This window comes from Myripristis murdjan, chromosome 14, assembly GCF_902150065.1.
Source record: "Myripristis murdjan chromosome 14, fMyrMur1.1, whole genome shotgun sequence".
NCBI lineage: Eukaryota > Metazoa > Chordata > Actinopteri > Holocentriformes > Holocentridae > Myripristis > Myripristis murdjan.
This window is the reverse complement of record NC_043993.1, coordinates 21,596,993-21,613,112: the sequence shown is the minus strand read 5'-3', so window position 1 is coordinate 21,613,112 and position 16,120 is coordinate 21,596,993. Positions and strand designations below refer to the sequence as shown.

The window sequence follows — 16,120 nt, the reverse complement described above, 5'->3', positions numbered from 1 at the left end:
TCTTGAAGCTCATCTAGAGAATGCCAAGAGTGTGCAAAGCAGTAATCAGAGCAAAGGGTGGCTATTTTGAAGAAACTAGAATATAAAACATGTTTTCAGTTATTTCACCTTTTTTTTAAGTACATAACTCCACATATGTTCATTCATAGTTCTGATTCCTTCAGTGAGAATCAACAATGTAAATAGTCATGAAAATAAAGAAAACGCATTGAATGAGAAGGTGTGTCCAAACTTTTGGCCTGTACTGTGTGTGTATATATATATATATATATATATATATATATATATATATATAGATAGATAGATAGATAGATATTCAGAATATCTATCTATCTATATATATATATATCTATATATATATATATATATATTCAGAATATCTATCTATATATATATATATATAGAGAGAGAGAGAGAGAGAGAGAGAGAGAGAGAGAGAGAGAGAGAGAGAGAGAGGAGTCGCGGGAGTCACTTGCGCTGCTGCTGCTACACGCTGCCGCCATTTTTTTTTTTTTTTGTTTCGATCAAACGCGTTGACGTATTTACGTAATCAACGTAATCGATTACGTCGACGCGTCGCCCCAGCCCTACTCTAATGTTACTTTAAAGGACACTGAATCAGGCCTTGCAGGACTTAAATCTCTCAGTTTAAAAACAGATTTTATATTTAAAGGGGTAAACATTGTGTATGGCTCCCCAACGTATAGCAAATGCATATTTATTTATGTTTTGACAACACAAGTCGTTAAAAACAAAGTGTGCATTGAGAGCAGACTCTGTACTGGAGCGCCGCGGCACACGGTGGCGTTTTTGGTACTCGGATGTAGCGGCGGAGTCAGAGCTCCTCGTTTTTCCCTGCCGCTGTTTGTTATGTAGCTGCCGTGCAACAACCTCCAGCCTGTTTCCTCCGCCGCGCCGCGTTATCAGCCCATCCATTCATTGGCTGGCTGTTGTTAGCAACAGCAGTAGATGTTGCGAATAAGATAACATGTTAGCAGACAGCTGACTCAGTGCGGGCCGAGAGGACGCCGGCAGCCCGACACTCATGTCCTAAGTTTATCTCCGACAAGGTTGGTAACGTCTTTTTTTAAACTGTTCATGCAATGTTAATACACTTGTTTCACCAGTCAGAAAGGTGCCGTTAACCTTTGCCAACTTTAAAAACTGTAACATAGGACTATTTTAATTTCAACTGTAGCTGCTCCATTCATACCGAGCGTTCGGCCAGCGTCCAGAGAAATGTGACCTGACATTTTGAATTTTCCTGTTTTTGACTATCACTGAAAAGCAGAGAGCGACTAACAAATTTCTTCTTATTTTTGTTCGTTCCTTTTATGTGTCCCCCCCCCCCTCTTAGATAAGTGCAATCACATGAGAGGTCGGGAGCACTCTGACCAAGACAGGAAAAATCCTCCATATTTTGGCTTTTTGTCATACCTGCAATGCCAGCACTGACGAAAATCACAATTTCTGCCTTTCTTTCTCTTGTTCGCTTTTTTTTTCTTTTTTAAGCTCATTTAACAGTACAATTTATTGCCCCAAGAAGGGAAATTTGACTCAACTCAACGCTCCCAAACCAAACAATCACAGTCAGCTCTGTTTCTGCTGCTTGACTTGTTTTTCCTCCTACAGCCTTGTTTTGGTGGCATCTCCAGTTATTGGGCAATTGAGGTTTTTTTTTTTTTTTTTTTTTTTTTGCCTTATGCTGATAAATGCTCAGACACAGTCCTCCAGTGTATGAACAGCTGGGATGCATCATGCAGCACACACCTGGGTCACAGCAAATTTGGATGGTTGAGAGCGTTTGCTGCATCTGGACTTTGTTTTTTCTCTTAACAGAAAAAAAATAGATAAAGTTAAGAGAGTGTTACTACATCTGGCCCACTGACACACCACGGTGGTTTACATCTACCCTTTAGCCCATTCAAATTGTGGAGGGGAAATAGAGTCAAGTGCTGCCCCCTGATGGTTGTCTGTTAAAGCTCATGACCAAGGACTGCCCCCCTCACAGAGGAATTACATTTAAAATAATAGTTCTATTTAATTAAACATTACAGCGATTCAGTTTCTTATGTTAGACCATCTTGCTTTATTTTAAACAATTACTGCTGCTAAAGATGAGCCTGCGGCGGGGTTTTACTGCCGTGAACTTTGCTATACCAACAGTTTATAACCCTGCTGCCCTTTGCTATGATCGCCATTTTGCCTATTTTTAGAGTAATAACATTCAAGTGCTGTAAAAAGACTGCGCTAATGTATGTGGTGAGTACTGGAACAAACAGTGCAGGCCTGATACATTGCTTTTTCAATTTTATTTACACCAATCAAGTTTTTAGTCACTAACATTGTCCCACTGTCCCACTCATGACAGAAGCTACTCATGATTTTTTGTAAGAATTGAATTGTAATACAAATGCAGGTGCAAAACAGGTTCAGCTTTCCAGACAGGGCTGGCCTAACATAATTCAATTTTGGGGGGAAAAAAAAAAGTGGGGCAAATGTAGGCAGTACAAATATTTTTTGACCTATATCATTATTTATTTTTAAAGCTGATATCAGCTGATACCCATATCTGCTAATATATTGGTCAGTCCTACTAAGTTATCATACTTTAGTATTTAATTAGGGCTGAACTATAGCCTATGGTAAAACAATTATATTGTGATTAATTTGATAGGTATTACAATCCCATAATTTTTCATGATTTTCATAGGAATAATAATGTTTGTATCACAATTTAAATAAAAAAAAATATTTTAATAAATTAAAATTACAGTAATGTGATTTATTTATTAATTTTTTTTATTTGCTGGGCTCTGTGTCAAATAAACTAACCCTTTTTTTTTAACAAATGTAAAAATCAATGTGTAGGTCTCTCTGTCCACACTCCCAACACAGCCATAATGAGCACCTGGTCAGATTTTTTTTTTTTTTTTTTTTTTTTTTTTTTTTGTTTTGTTTTGTTTTGTTTTTTGGCAGTTCTGCTTTATTTGATAGTGACGATAGTGAGACAGGAAAGGCAGAGCAGAGAGAGGGTTATGACATGACATGCAGCAAAGGGCCTGGCTTGGATTCAAAGCCAAATAAATATTTTACATGGATAGATTGCCCACTACGATACAAGTTTTGCAAGCGTCCCTGCAGATCATCCATGAATGAGTGACTTAGTGACCACAGTTTGCCATGCATAGCCCATGGCAGCAGTACTGCACAAGCTGTGGCAAAAAGCAATAATTTACATGTTGTTGGCAAAGAAATAGGTTTTCAAAGCGGAGCCAAAAGATAGACATGTAACCTAAGGTTAATGTTAATATAATACACAAATATTCTTTGTTTTGTTTGGCGAGCACAGCCCTCGGGGCTCTAGTTAAACCTCAGTATAGGAAACTTTTTAAAATGTGAACATCTACCAGCCGCTGACGGATACTAGTAAATTATTTTTTTGTGTCTGAAATTTACCAGGTGCTTTCATACTTTACCAGCACTTGGATGGTGGCTGGTGCTAATTTTCCACCCTTCTTATTTGCAACAATTTCAGGAGCTGTTGCAGTCAGCTAAGCCGAGGAAAAAAATAACGATTCTAGCAGCTTCTCAAACACCATGGCCCCACACCCGGTCGTCCAGGCCATCATCGACCTTTCTGCTGGAGCCGTAGGTAACTACAGTGCTCTGCCTCCCATTTTGATGACTCCTGTCTTTTTCCAGCTCACCCCTCTCTCGCTCTCTCTCTCTCTCTCTCTCTCTCTCTCTCTCTCTCTTTCCGTTGCCTGTGTTTTCTGCTCCATGGTGTGCCTGTGTCTGCAAAGCCCTCTCTGATCTGTATCTCTACTGACAGCCCATACGTTGTGGAGCTCTGCATGTGTCATCCTACAGCCCTTTGATTTTCTCTGCAATGTGTGTAACTATTTTTGTTCACTGCTGTCTGCACACACAAGCATATGGTTCAGGCCTGTTTTTCGCCCTTTTCTCCATCCCTCTGTCCTCCAGGAGGTGCTGCGTGTGTCCTGACAGGTCAGCCTATGGACACAGCAAAAGTGAAGATGCAGACCTTCCCTTCGCTGTACCGGGGCTTTCTCCACTGTGTAGCGTCCACCTATAGACAAGTGGGCATGCGTGGTCTGTACCAGGGCACCACCCCGGCACTCATGGCCAACATCGCAGAGAACTCGGTGCTCTTCATGAGCTATGGCTTCTGCCAGCAGGTCATCCGCTTCACGGCGGGACTGGACAACGAGGCTGTGCTGAGGTACGGAGACGCCTGCCTGAAAGAGGTGGCCCACCAGTTGATGCAAAGCATTAATTGTCCTTAAATTACATGAACTATCCCCTGCAGTGTTTTGCTCATCTTTTCTTTTTTCTTAGTGACATGCAAAAAGCCTGTGCTGGTTCAGTGGCGTCCATCTTCTCCTCGCTCGTGCTCTGCCCCACCGAGCTGGTGAAGTGCCGACTCCAAGCCATGTATGAAATGGAGGCGTCAGGCAAGATCGCCGGTGGCCAAAAGTAAGTGTTTTTTCATTGTTAAGTTTTATCGACATTCACTGATACACAGGGTATGATGTTACTGTCCCTTGTGCCATAATCCAGAGTGAGCCTTTCCAAACCAACAACAGTAACTGAGTACCATAGGATATATGGGACATTTGATATTGTATGGATCATTTATTCTTGCATTACCTAGTTGTTTGAATCTGATATTGAAGGCGTTTACATTTATACTAATATTCAGTTTATTTTCAGTATATTCAAATATTCAATTTAAGAGTTGATCACTTAAACACCAAATGCTGTTTACAGTAAGTGGGACGAGTTTTATTCAGACTATGAAGAGCGTGTCAGTCAGTAGGCTCATTAACTGGGCACAGTTATTTATTTAGTGTTTATCTGATAGGGACAGATGCCTATACATTCAACATTTCATAACATTCAACATTTCTTAAAGTAGCTTAAGCTACTTTTCAATGTTTGTCCCTAGATGTGCTTTTGTATTAACAGTTATACATAAAACATGATCAACATGAGAGAGGGTATATCTGGAAATATAAAATACCATAGAAATGCACAGTTGTCTTATAGTTTATAGTACTACCTGCATGTATACATGAAAAACTGGTTACTAGTGTTTCCATGTAAATGCCATCAGATTTGCTGTGTTAAGGATCATAATTGGAGTAATACTGTGCATGGAAATGACTATTGACTAGCATGTAATAGGGCTGTGCAATGAATTGTATCAAACTCGCAATGTGGATAAATGCAGTATCCAAATTGCAGGACCTGCAATCTTTTGATTAAATATGATAGCATACCATCTGTAAATTAAGTATTGTGGAGCTGCAGAGATGCCCTCGCCTACAAATCATATTCTCCAGATGTGGGAGAATATGATTTGTGTGGGGGATGATTTGTGTGGTGAAAGAGCATTGTTTTAGTTTAACATCGGTTTAGTATTTTTTAAAAGAGTCAACTGCAGCAGGAGAAGTTTGCGAAAGCCAAACTTTAGTTACTTTTTGTTGCCATATTAGTCTGCATGTAAACACAGTGTGTGTTTTGAACTAACCAAGCCACGTCTGTGCTGCTCCGTCTGAAGCACGGTGTGGTCGGTGGTGAAGACGGTGATGAGGACTGATGGACCCCTGGGCTTCTTCCAGGGCCTGACCACAACCATCGCCAGAGAGGTTCCTGGGTACTTCTGCTTCTTCGGTGCCTACGAGCTCTGCCGCTCCGCCTTTGCAGATTACATGAAGTGTGACAAAGACGACATAGGTACCGGGAAAATATTCCCTCTTCCCTCTAGGCTGATGTTTTCCTTGGTGGTTGTGGAGTTTTTAAATTTGATCAGTGTTTATGAAGTGGTGAAGAGCTGCAGGAATTACTCTGGTTATTACAAACTACAAGCCTTCCTCTGTTTGTCTGCTCTGTCTGTGCTGGAAAGTCTAAAGGAGTAGGTCTGCCAAAAATAAAATTTTGTCATTATCTACCCAACGCTTAGATTAGGTGAAACAATGGTAAAGGTTGTAACACAGCAAGTTAGCTAGTGCTGCTCCATAGCAACCCTCTCCAAAATAACTTTAGTAATTATAAGCTGTTTCTATGCAGTTGCAAACAAAAAACAAACAAAAAAAAAAAACATAAAATGACTCCAAACGTCATAATCTAAGATGCAGTGTTACTGACATCAGACACATTTCAAATATGTACTTAAATTGATGTAAAAATGCATCGAGCCTGCTCATATTCAGCAGCGATGTCTGCCGATTCTCAAGAGTTGATGATGGAGGTGGTCAGTAGATGCACCATCTCAGCTCTATCCGCTCTTGGGACGAGATGTTTATTCACGCCTGCTGGTGATACACTGTTTTCCAGGAATTAGTCTTTCATTCATAATTTTAACTGTACAGTGGAGTTTGAAAGAGAGTCAGAGACTGTCAGCCATCACTCAGGGAAAAATGCATCGTTGAAGAGGCAGAGGTGTCACTTCATCACAAATAACTATCATGTTTAACAGTGTAAAAAATCTGACGGTGCAATCTTTAAGTGTGTTAACAGCTTTTGTACTTGTCCATCTGTTGACCTTTGACATGTGATCCAGCAGAAGTGTGATGTGGAGACTTTGAAGGACTCGTTAGCTCTGTGTTATGAACTGCACAATGTGCTGTGCACTTTGCTTGGCTGAAACACAGACACAGTTGCAATTCCCACTTTTAAAAATCATTCTTCACCTTTGACCTGACAAGCCCCTGCCCTGCCGTGTGTGTGTTGCAGGCGTGGCTCCGATTGTGTTCAGTGGTGGGTTCGGGGGGGCATGCCTGTGGCTCGTGGTCTATCCTATGGACTGTGTCAAGTCTCGGATCCAGGTCATGTCCATGACAGGAAAGCAGCAAGGATTCTTCAAAACCTTCATGACCATCTCGCGGACTGAAGGTAGGCACATAAGTTTTTTAATTTGTTTTTTGCTGTGTTGATTTTTCATAACAAAACATAGCCAACATGGTCATGCTGACCCAAAATAATTGGCCTTATTTTAAATAAAAACAAAACAGAACAAACACAGACCAAAAAAACCAACATAAACATACAAACAATAAGTGAACACATGAATAAAAGTTTTTAACTCCTGCATAAAGCTTAGTTTGCATTTTGTAATTCAGTTTATTTGATAATTTATTACTGATAAATGTAATATCTTTTAGACATCAGTTGCCATATCCCTTTCCCATCATTGTTCATTTGTCATCCCTATTTTGTTGAGAACTAATTATTTCAGTTAAATCACAATTGTAATTTAATTTCAACCCCTGCTGAGCTTCGCATCAGTCAAAATTATACAATGTAGTGCTATCATGGCCAGTTTTCCAGTAGAGGCCTTTGAAAATCATAGAGGAAAATAGCATTTTTTCTCATGGGTATCCACTAACACCCTCATGTGACCCATCCTGAAAAATACATACAGATGAGTCAAGATGTTTGGAACCTGTTCACCATCAGTGTGCAATCTTTTTTTGTTATCTTTCTATGTTTTAGGTGTGAGGGCGCTCTACTCCGGCCTCACCCCCACCATGGTCCGCACCTTCCCCGCCAATGGAGCGCTGTTCCTGGGTTACGAAGCCAGCCGGAAGCTCATGATGAAGCAGTTTGACAGCTAACCGGGCCTGTATGCGCTGAGCTGATGGGAGAACAGTTAACCGTAGTCAGAGTGAAGTTTTATAGCCTCGTAGCATTGTCGGTCCTCCAGTTTTTGAAGCGTGTTCAGGCCCTCATAGTCTCCTTAACCTACACTACTTGAAACTGCCACACTCCGTTTATTTCAAAACCTGTGAAAAAATCAGTCTTATGTATTGTTTCCTTTTTAAAAATCCTTAAATTGTTCATTTTAATATGTTTTTATTTAATAAGTTAATTCCTAAAACCTGACAATGTTTTTAAACATACGTGACAGTAATTAGTATAAAGGAACCTGCATCAGCATATATACGACTGAAGAATCACCGACACTCCAGTGAAGTACAGGGTGTCCATAAAGTCTCTTTACAATTTAACAAATTTATTACAAAAGCAAATGAATAGACAAATCTGTGGAAATTATTACAAAATAAGGAGTAGATATTGAAGTTTTTTTTTTTTTTTTTGCCTCATTTAATACACCTCTATATGGGCACCATTAGTTGCACAAAGCACATCAAGACGGTACTTGATTTCTTGCCATGTTTGCTGTAGCATAGCCTCATCAATGGTGGCAATGGCATCAGTGATCTTTTGCTTGAGGTCTTTGATGTCCAATGTGCTTAAAAACTTTGATAACCAGAGTACATAGAACAAATCTGATTAACATATCTCATCAGTTGCTTTTGTAACAGATTTTTTAAATTGTATAGAGACTTTGTAGACACCCTGTATTATTTTGTGTCTACCTCAACACAGTAATATCCACACAAAAAACCTTTTCTCACCAAGTTGTCAGAGAATAGGTTTAACTGTATGCTCTTTATGCAGGTGCATTGTGAAGAAAAACACTCCTTGATTAATAATGTGGAAATGTAGGGACATGTTTCTTTAACCTTACAACCTCACTTAAGCTGCGTACTCATTTCATTGACTTTATTTGAATTTTTAGAGACATAATCTCATTCATTCAAGTTGCCTGAAATGTATTATGTTTATTGTGCTTCTAATGATGGAATCGTTTACTAGACTCAGTTCTGTGTGGACCGCAGTTTGGGATCACATTCTGACTTCATACAGTGGGGAAAATGTCACTGCAAATGCCAAAACTGATGCTTATTATCCCATTGTAGCAGTTAAAGTTTTAAAACAGTGAAGAGTTTGATTTGAAGTATTATAGCACAAATAGTTATATAACTACAATGTCACACAATTGACTTGAAGCTCAAGTTAGAACTTGCCTTTCAAAAAGAGGTATGATGAACTCTCCTGTCACTTACTGACTTACTTACCTTTTCAAAAGAAACCTACTGGCGCCTCCTAGTGGCAACAATTAAACATCACTACAGATGACCCTGGCTGTTGTAGTTTCCTGTTAAAAGGGGGCACTTTGGCCAATGTTTCTGCTCCTCCGCTTTGTGACGACTTGCAGTAAAATCGTTTTTCTTCTTCAAAAATAGCAAACTCCATTGATTTCTGTGTTTAAGTGCCAATGGATTTGCAGTTGTTTAAGAACAAAGTGACCTCTCTGTACCTTTAAGTTCTTTGGCTCCATAGAGCAGAAACATTACACTAGTCAATCCAACCATTAAAGGTAATTTAAAATGTATGTTTTGTCAATTATGAAAATATCGACAGCCACAGTCAGCAAGTGGTTTAACTTGTAGCCTGCAGTGTTTCATCTCACAGGGCAGATCCACAAAGAGATTGAAAATGTTTCTGTTCTTGCTTGTGTCCTAAACTGAGGAGGTCACTCAGAACAAATAGTCTTTTTTTTTTCTTCTTTTTTTTGAGTGACATGTATTCTTCCATTCCTGTTTTGTGTCTTACTAAGCCTCCACTCTTTTAGGGCTCACATTTTGCCTTTTAAAACACAACCTTTGCCCTTTTTTTTTGCAGTATATCATGTACAAAATCATGAAACTGATCAGCTGCATCACTGAAGTTGCCATTTGCACACTGCAATTTAACGTGCAGTTTTTATTCCAGTGCTAAATAGGTGGCATTAGAGTTTTCAGTCATATTCCTATAATTGTGTATTCTTAGTATTTTATGAAGATAATGTCAAAAATGAAGATATGACACTAAAAAACAACTGTAGATATCAATCCTTATACAGTATTGGATGATATTTTTTGTAATATACTGTATGATCTACATTAAATGTGTCTTTGGAGGAGCATCTTGTCTTGTGTTTTATTTCTTTTTTTCTTTTTTTAATTATAAATGTACTGTGATGTAATACAATTCAGTTGTATTTAGTCTTAAGCAACAAAAGAAATTTAACACAGTAGAAGAACAGTCAGCGATGTGTGTCAATGATGTCCATTTTTTTTTTTTTTTAAACAAATTTATTTAAAGTTTAGTGACTAATTTGAGTCAGGCTTATTTCTTATGGTGTGCCTGCTTCTCAACATACATAAATGCATGGCTTTTTCAGTGCATGTCCAGCTTTCTTTGTTGGTTAATATAAAGAAATGTGGTGCACCATGGAATACACAAAAATATATACAGTATATCTGGGGTGAAATGATGATGACGATGACCATCAACTGGATGTTTTATCACCCATGAACACTTCTCTCAGCTTTCCACCAGGGGTCGCCAGTGGAGGGGGCATCGCTGGTTACAGATGTATGGAGTGTGGATGACGGGCCTCCCACTGAGCAGGAGCTCACAGCACCTGCAGGTTGAAAACACCACAAGCCAGAGAGTGATGAGCTAACTGTCTCCCAAACTGTGAAACTATGATAAAAGAGACATCTCTGGGAGTTAGTGCAATATGCACAAAATCAAGTATCACAATATCTTTGAATAATTCAGTATCGATATTGTGACTATTTGTAGGGATGACTCTCATAAGATATATACACACAAGAGATTTTTAATAAACAATCATTAGTAATGTGGATATACTGTGATGCAGCCTTTAAAATCAGGAAAAAACAACACTAATGCCATATCACAAAAATCTAGTCGTATACCGTCTTTCCTTCTGTATTTGCTTTCCTTACCCCTTTCTTGCTGCAGGTCCCACACAGGCAGCCAAACAGGCCGTTGACCATCTGAATGCCACAGAGCACCACCTGCAGGGCGCTCACCACCAGCAGGGTTGAGAACAAGCCCACGTTGAACTCCACCACATTCTTGGGCTCCCAGCAGGTTCCCCAGGAGTTACGGTCAGTCAGGTAACTCTCACTTCTGCACGAAAAAAGGAGGTAATCATAACATATGTGAATTTCCTGCGGGATGAATAAAGTATCTATCTATCTATCTATCATATAGCAAGATATGATTATGCTATTAAATATCATCATCAGCAGGTTATTTATGTGCGTCACCTGTCTTTAAAAGGTGTTGTCCAAAGCACAACAACTTTACACAGGGGCCCGTTCTGCAAACCCAGCACTGCCACAGAGAAACTGTACAGGGCGCCAGCCACGCCGACTGCAGCAAATGCAATGGACAAGAACATCTGCAGGAGAAAAGTGATAACAAAGGTAACGCACTAATTTAAGACAAATATTTACACTGAATTATTGGACTGTGCTCATATTTTACTACATGCTTTGCCACACACGAAAAGTTAGTTTTTGTTAACCCTCCTTTGCACTAGTGTAATTTTAGTTGGACTTGTGATAAGCAAGATGTTTATGTGAGTGGACGGAGGAAGGGGCTTTCACTGACATCTGTGTCTCATCTCACATTCCTTATCGCCGTCTGAATCCCTGTTTTGCCTCTCTCATACCTCCCCTAAAGAGTGCTTTAGTTCAAAATATCAAAGCATTTCTCCTAGAGTAAATGTTTGAAAGGAGTGATATTATTTTGTAATCAGTTTTAGTTCAAAAGAATGTTTACATCTATCCATCACTGTCCAAGGATTTGATTTGATATAGTTGAGAAAGTATGCTCACAACTGCTTAATGTTTAATGTTTAAAAAATAAATAAATAAAATTGTAAGACCATGCAGTAAAGCTTATGACATATATGTATAACATGTACATCCTAAGAACTGTTTGCGCACTTTTGAAGTTATATTCACTCATTTTTATTAAAAAGATCTCATCTTCTTTTGAGTACCTTGAGTCTATGGCTATTTATTTATTTATTTATTTAGCAACTCACCCCACAGCGGTTTGCACAGCAGCCCTGTTTTCCAGTCAAATGGATATAAAGTGCTGGCACCAACACCTGTAGTGGCAGAGATGAGTTGATGAGTTGAGATGAGATGCAGTATTGGCGGTGAAAATAGCTGATCAATGTAGTATAAACAGTTCAAACACTTTCTTATTAAGAATGCAGAAAAATGCTTGAAAACATGAGGAAAACTGTGAACTGCAAAACAAAAGCAACAAAAGACTTTGCTTCTGTCAAGATCAAAAGTATCTCTTGTATCATTCAATAAAATAAGTGGTACACAATAACACCAGTGTGTAATAAAGTCTTTTATTGGCCCTTGGGTGATGCTCCCAGATTAGCAGGATTAGAAATCCACTGAAGAACTAATTTGGGATCCAAAGGAGGCAACTGCAAACCACGTAAAATCCACTTTGTAAAACCCGCATTTTTCAGGTTTAGCATTGTATACAGTGATAACAAACCATTGTTTCTGAGTCTGTACATTACACTGCAGAATGGTGTTTACACCAGCTGGCAGTCCAGAGTCACACCCTTCGCAAACATGCCGGACAAGAAATAAAAACTCACCATGAGCCCCCCTCCAACGAGTCCTCCCATGTATTTCACCTCCTCAGTAATGTGTCCATCTTTGGCATACTTGACGTCCCAGCCGGGGAAGAACAACAGGATGTTGCAGAGGATGGATATCACTGCTAATGGGTATAGATTCACAGCAATGCAACGGGAACACTGCCCTGTGCACATGTTGTCACACTGATGGGTCTAAACTCAGTAGGGCAGTAGGTTTCAGGATTCTTTCCTTGTCAGCTGAGATCCTTAGGTAGTGCTCAGGTAGTGTTGTCAGTGTAAGTGGGAAAATTCCTGGCCTGATACTAGAAACTGATCAAGAAAGAAAAGTGCACATCGCTCAGGTCACTCGGTCTCTGTTTTAATGCACTGAGGGCTGAAGTTAAATACTAGGAGGAATGGGTGTGGGAGGTGTATGACAAGCAGATAGCACGGACAAACAGAGTCTGTGATAGGTCACAGAAATGTGACTCATGGAAGGGTATCTCCAGGAGACAACAGCTGGCTTTGTAGACTGGATTTAGATAGCATTTAGTTGCACATGTTTCGGATAAAGTGATGTTTGTACATTCACAACCTCTGAGTCTTGGGTTTCTCTTCTTGTTCCTGTTTTGTGGTCAGGCCTTCAAAATGCTCAGTGTAAATAAAAAAAAAATCCTAGTTGGCTACCTCTTTCTTTAATATACTGACAGTTGCTTGATGTCACCGGGAAGCCGAGGAGCTGCTTTGAGAAACTTTTGGGATCTATTCCAGTTGTGCTGGTACCAGTAGTGCACTGTATGTTTGAGTGATGTATTTGTATTGTGACTGTAGGATCTGAGCACGGCTGGACTTTAGACCAACCGCAGCACAGCAAGTGGAGCAAGAACAATGTGTCATTGACATCAACTGTAAAAACATAAATGAAAGCATCGCTGATGGTTAAACATTAACAGGGCGCCACTGCCTTTTCTAGTGTGCATAGTGAGTTGTTGGCTGCTAAGATACAAACTGACAGGAAATACTGACAGGAAATAATAAAACACCTACACTAAAAAAAAGCTGAAAAGAAGCCACACTTCTCTGGGAAACACTTCGGCTAGGGCTCATGCAGAAAAGACTCACAGCCATTTCAACCAAACCATCCCTGTTACATATTTGTCTTCTGATTGGCTAATGACGAGTGGCTAAATATGCCAGGAATGGGGTGTTTTCCGCTTCAGAAGAGACACGGTATTGTTTTCAGCCAAATGAAAGTCAGTCAGTTAAAAGTCAGTCGTCTAAAGTAGCACACAACCCCAAGTCCACTACTTGGCATGCGCATAACATGCAGGACCAAAGGTTTTCCCTAACCGAAGGAGCACAGCTTTCTGACAGTCATCCTATTTAGGGGCCGGGCAGCCTAAGCTGCCAGGTCCCTCTTGTATTCCTGCGTGTTCTTCTTCTTCTTCCTTCCGAGGAAGTCCTACTTCCCATGTGCAAAAAATCACCAAATTTTGCACAAAGGTCCAGTCCCATGCCAGATTACCTCAGATGCAAACACAAGCCAACAGTCCTGATGGTGGCGCTACAGCCAGCCTCTAAATTTCAAAATTTTAAAAATTCTAACAAATCAACCATATGTGCTACAGCTTTGCAACTTTCACCAAAATGTAGCCACAATACTGAAGAAACTTTTGTGCACTTAAACCTATTGCAAATTATTAAGTCTGTCACTCTATTTTTTTCAAAAACTGTAAAACTTCTTAAACCTATCTCTTCCCACAATTTTTGCTCAAATATCACCAAACTTGCTACATCTTCAGACTGTACTACACAAACGATCCACACAGATTTTTGATTTATCAAAAATTGAGCCTACACTGCATCAAAATATTTGACTGTAAACGGTACTGTAAACATACACTTGCAAATTCTTGGTAAATAAATCGTCAATGTTCATGAAAAAAATGGACAAAATTTTGGAGTCATGGTAAATGATGTGTGGCAAATTTCAGAATTGTATCTCAAAAACTAAATTTTTGACAGCAGTTTGAATTTGCTCTCATGTGAACAATTGGAGTCAATGCAAGAATGGCATTTTTAAACATTAGTTTTTCACTTATAGAGCAAATCAGTCATTGTTAAAAACAAATGATCAACATCTCCATACTGTCTAGATGCAATATGTGTATTTTCAGATTTTTGTCTTGATGACTGATTTTTTTTTTTTTTTTTTTTGTTACAGTGGTTTTAAATCTGCCTTTCTATGCATAGGCGGCTGCTATCATGTGACTAGCTTAGTCAGTTTGTGAAGCCTCACATAAATTGCCACTTGCCAATTAGCTCAGTGAGATAGAGCATTGTCCTTTATGCCAGAAATTGTGAGTTCAAGCCTTGAATGATGCAAAATGCACATTAGGATGCCATCTTTCTGTTTATTCATTTTCTCTTTACTTTTGGTCTTGGCTTAACAAAGTTTTCATTCATAAAATCATACTGTGAAAGCTATGCACAAAATGGAAAAAAAAAAAAAAAAAAAAAAAGTGAGCAGCTTTTAGGGCAGCAGACATTTTTGTTTGGGAAGACATGGTAGACACTATAGGTGCCCATAAATGACAAAATATACAACATGACTGGCCAGCTTTGATCTGAGTGTTTGAGCCTTGCTCTCAGTGAATGCCAAGTACACTGGAGAAATAATAAATTACCTTCATAATGGACAAATTAAAGATAAAGATGCATGACACATGGATGAAGAGTGGAAGAGTGGGCATTAGTTGACCTTATTAGTTTGTTTGGCAGACACAATGCACAACACAGTAGATGAGTTTGCAAAGTAGCTAATTTTCATCTGTAGTCCTGAACAGTAAGACATTAAAACCACAACTGACAAACTGTACAAGAAACCACATCACATATAAAACACTTTCATGGAAAATATACATAACACAATGGACTCCAGCTTAGTAATAGTGCTTGATCGGTGCATATCACATATTTGACTTAAGCCTTTTCTTTTCTGCACAGTTTTAGATAAATCTGTTTTGTAGCTGCAGAGACATTAAGTTAGATATCTGAAGGGTGAGCAAGCCAAAGGCAGGGTTAGGTGGCCTACACAGTATAAATAGTATTGCCATTACGTGTCCATATTTATTCCTTCAAATTTCCTTCAATAATGTGAGGCACTTTCTGGTTGTAAGGCTGTGAAAGTGCTATACAAATAATGTTTCCGTACTTACAAAATGCTTGTACAAGTAAAACAGTGGTTCCAGAGTCTCCTCTTCAAAATGAGGAATTGTTTAATTTAATTTCTTGATCAACTTTGGGATATCTTTAACATGAACATGTTTGGAAACCTAAGTTATAATGAGGGCAATATGGGTTAATTTGTTGTCCTCTTGGTTTCTCTGTCAGCTGAGGCTCAAACTTGTGGTGAGCCCATAAAATGCATCAGTCTGGGCACCAGGGTGAGGATCTGCCAAGTGACACTGGTTTCCTAACTAATACTGGATATGGCCCAGTAGGTATCATTTCCTGTAGGAGCAGCTTAGTTTCATAAAACCTTCCTCATCCCCCCTAGCTAAAGGGCCTGCTAAACCACAGGTGAGAACTGAGTATGAATGTTTTTTAGTGAAGATTCTTAGTTTTACATGGCCCCAGACTGTTTGAGAGAAGCTTTTGAAACCTTGCATTTTGGGTTTCGATTGGTTGATTGATGGATTTATTGATTTACTTATCTAGGTATGCAAATTGTAACTTAGATAGTAAAATTATGCAAAATATCAGATACTG

The 16,120-nt window shown here is 39.2% G+C and overlaps 2 protein-coding genes across 2 annotated transcripts; one reads left to right on the top strand and one right to left on the bottom strand.

Moving 5' to 3' along the window:
• The first annotated feature begins 590 nt into the window (after positions 1–590).
• On the top strand, positions 591–8,129 carry slc25a15b (solute carrier family 25 member 15b). Its single transcript, XM_030069555.1, has 7 exons — positions 591–1,070; positions 3,539–3,655; positions 3,988–4,246; positions 4,363–4,500; positions 5,588–5,763; positions 6,763–6,921; positions 7,522–8,129. The coding sequence occupies exons 2-7, from the start codon at positions 3,601–3,603 to the stop codon at positions 7,641–7,643; spliced, it is 909 nt and encodes a 302-aa protein (XP_029925415.1). The 5' UTR covers positions 591–1,070; positions 3,539–3,600; the 3' UTR covers positions 7,644–8,129.
• A 1,858-nt stretch (positions 8,130–9,987) lies between these two features.
• On the bottom strand, positions 9,988–12,710 carry tm4sf21a (transmembrane 4 L six family member 21a). The gene is made up of 5 exons (XM_030069556.1): positions 12,368–12,710; positions 11,786–11,851; positions 11,001–11,134; positions 10,674–10,860; positions 9,988–10,342 (listed from the first exon to the last, which is right to left on the bottom strand). The coding sequence occupies exons 1-5, from the start codon at positions 12,542–12,544 to the stop codon at positions 10,334–10,336; spliced, it is 573 nt and encodes a 190-aa protein (XP_029925416.1). The 5' UTR covers positions 12,545–12,710; the 3' UTR covers positions 9,988–10,333.
• Positions 12,711–16,120: the final 3,410 nt, after the last annotated feature.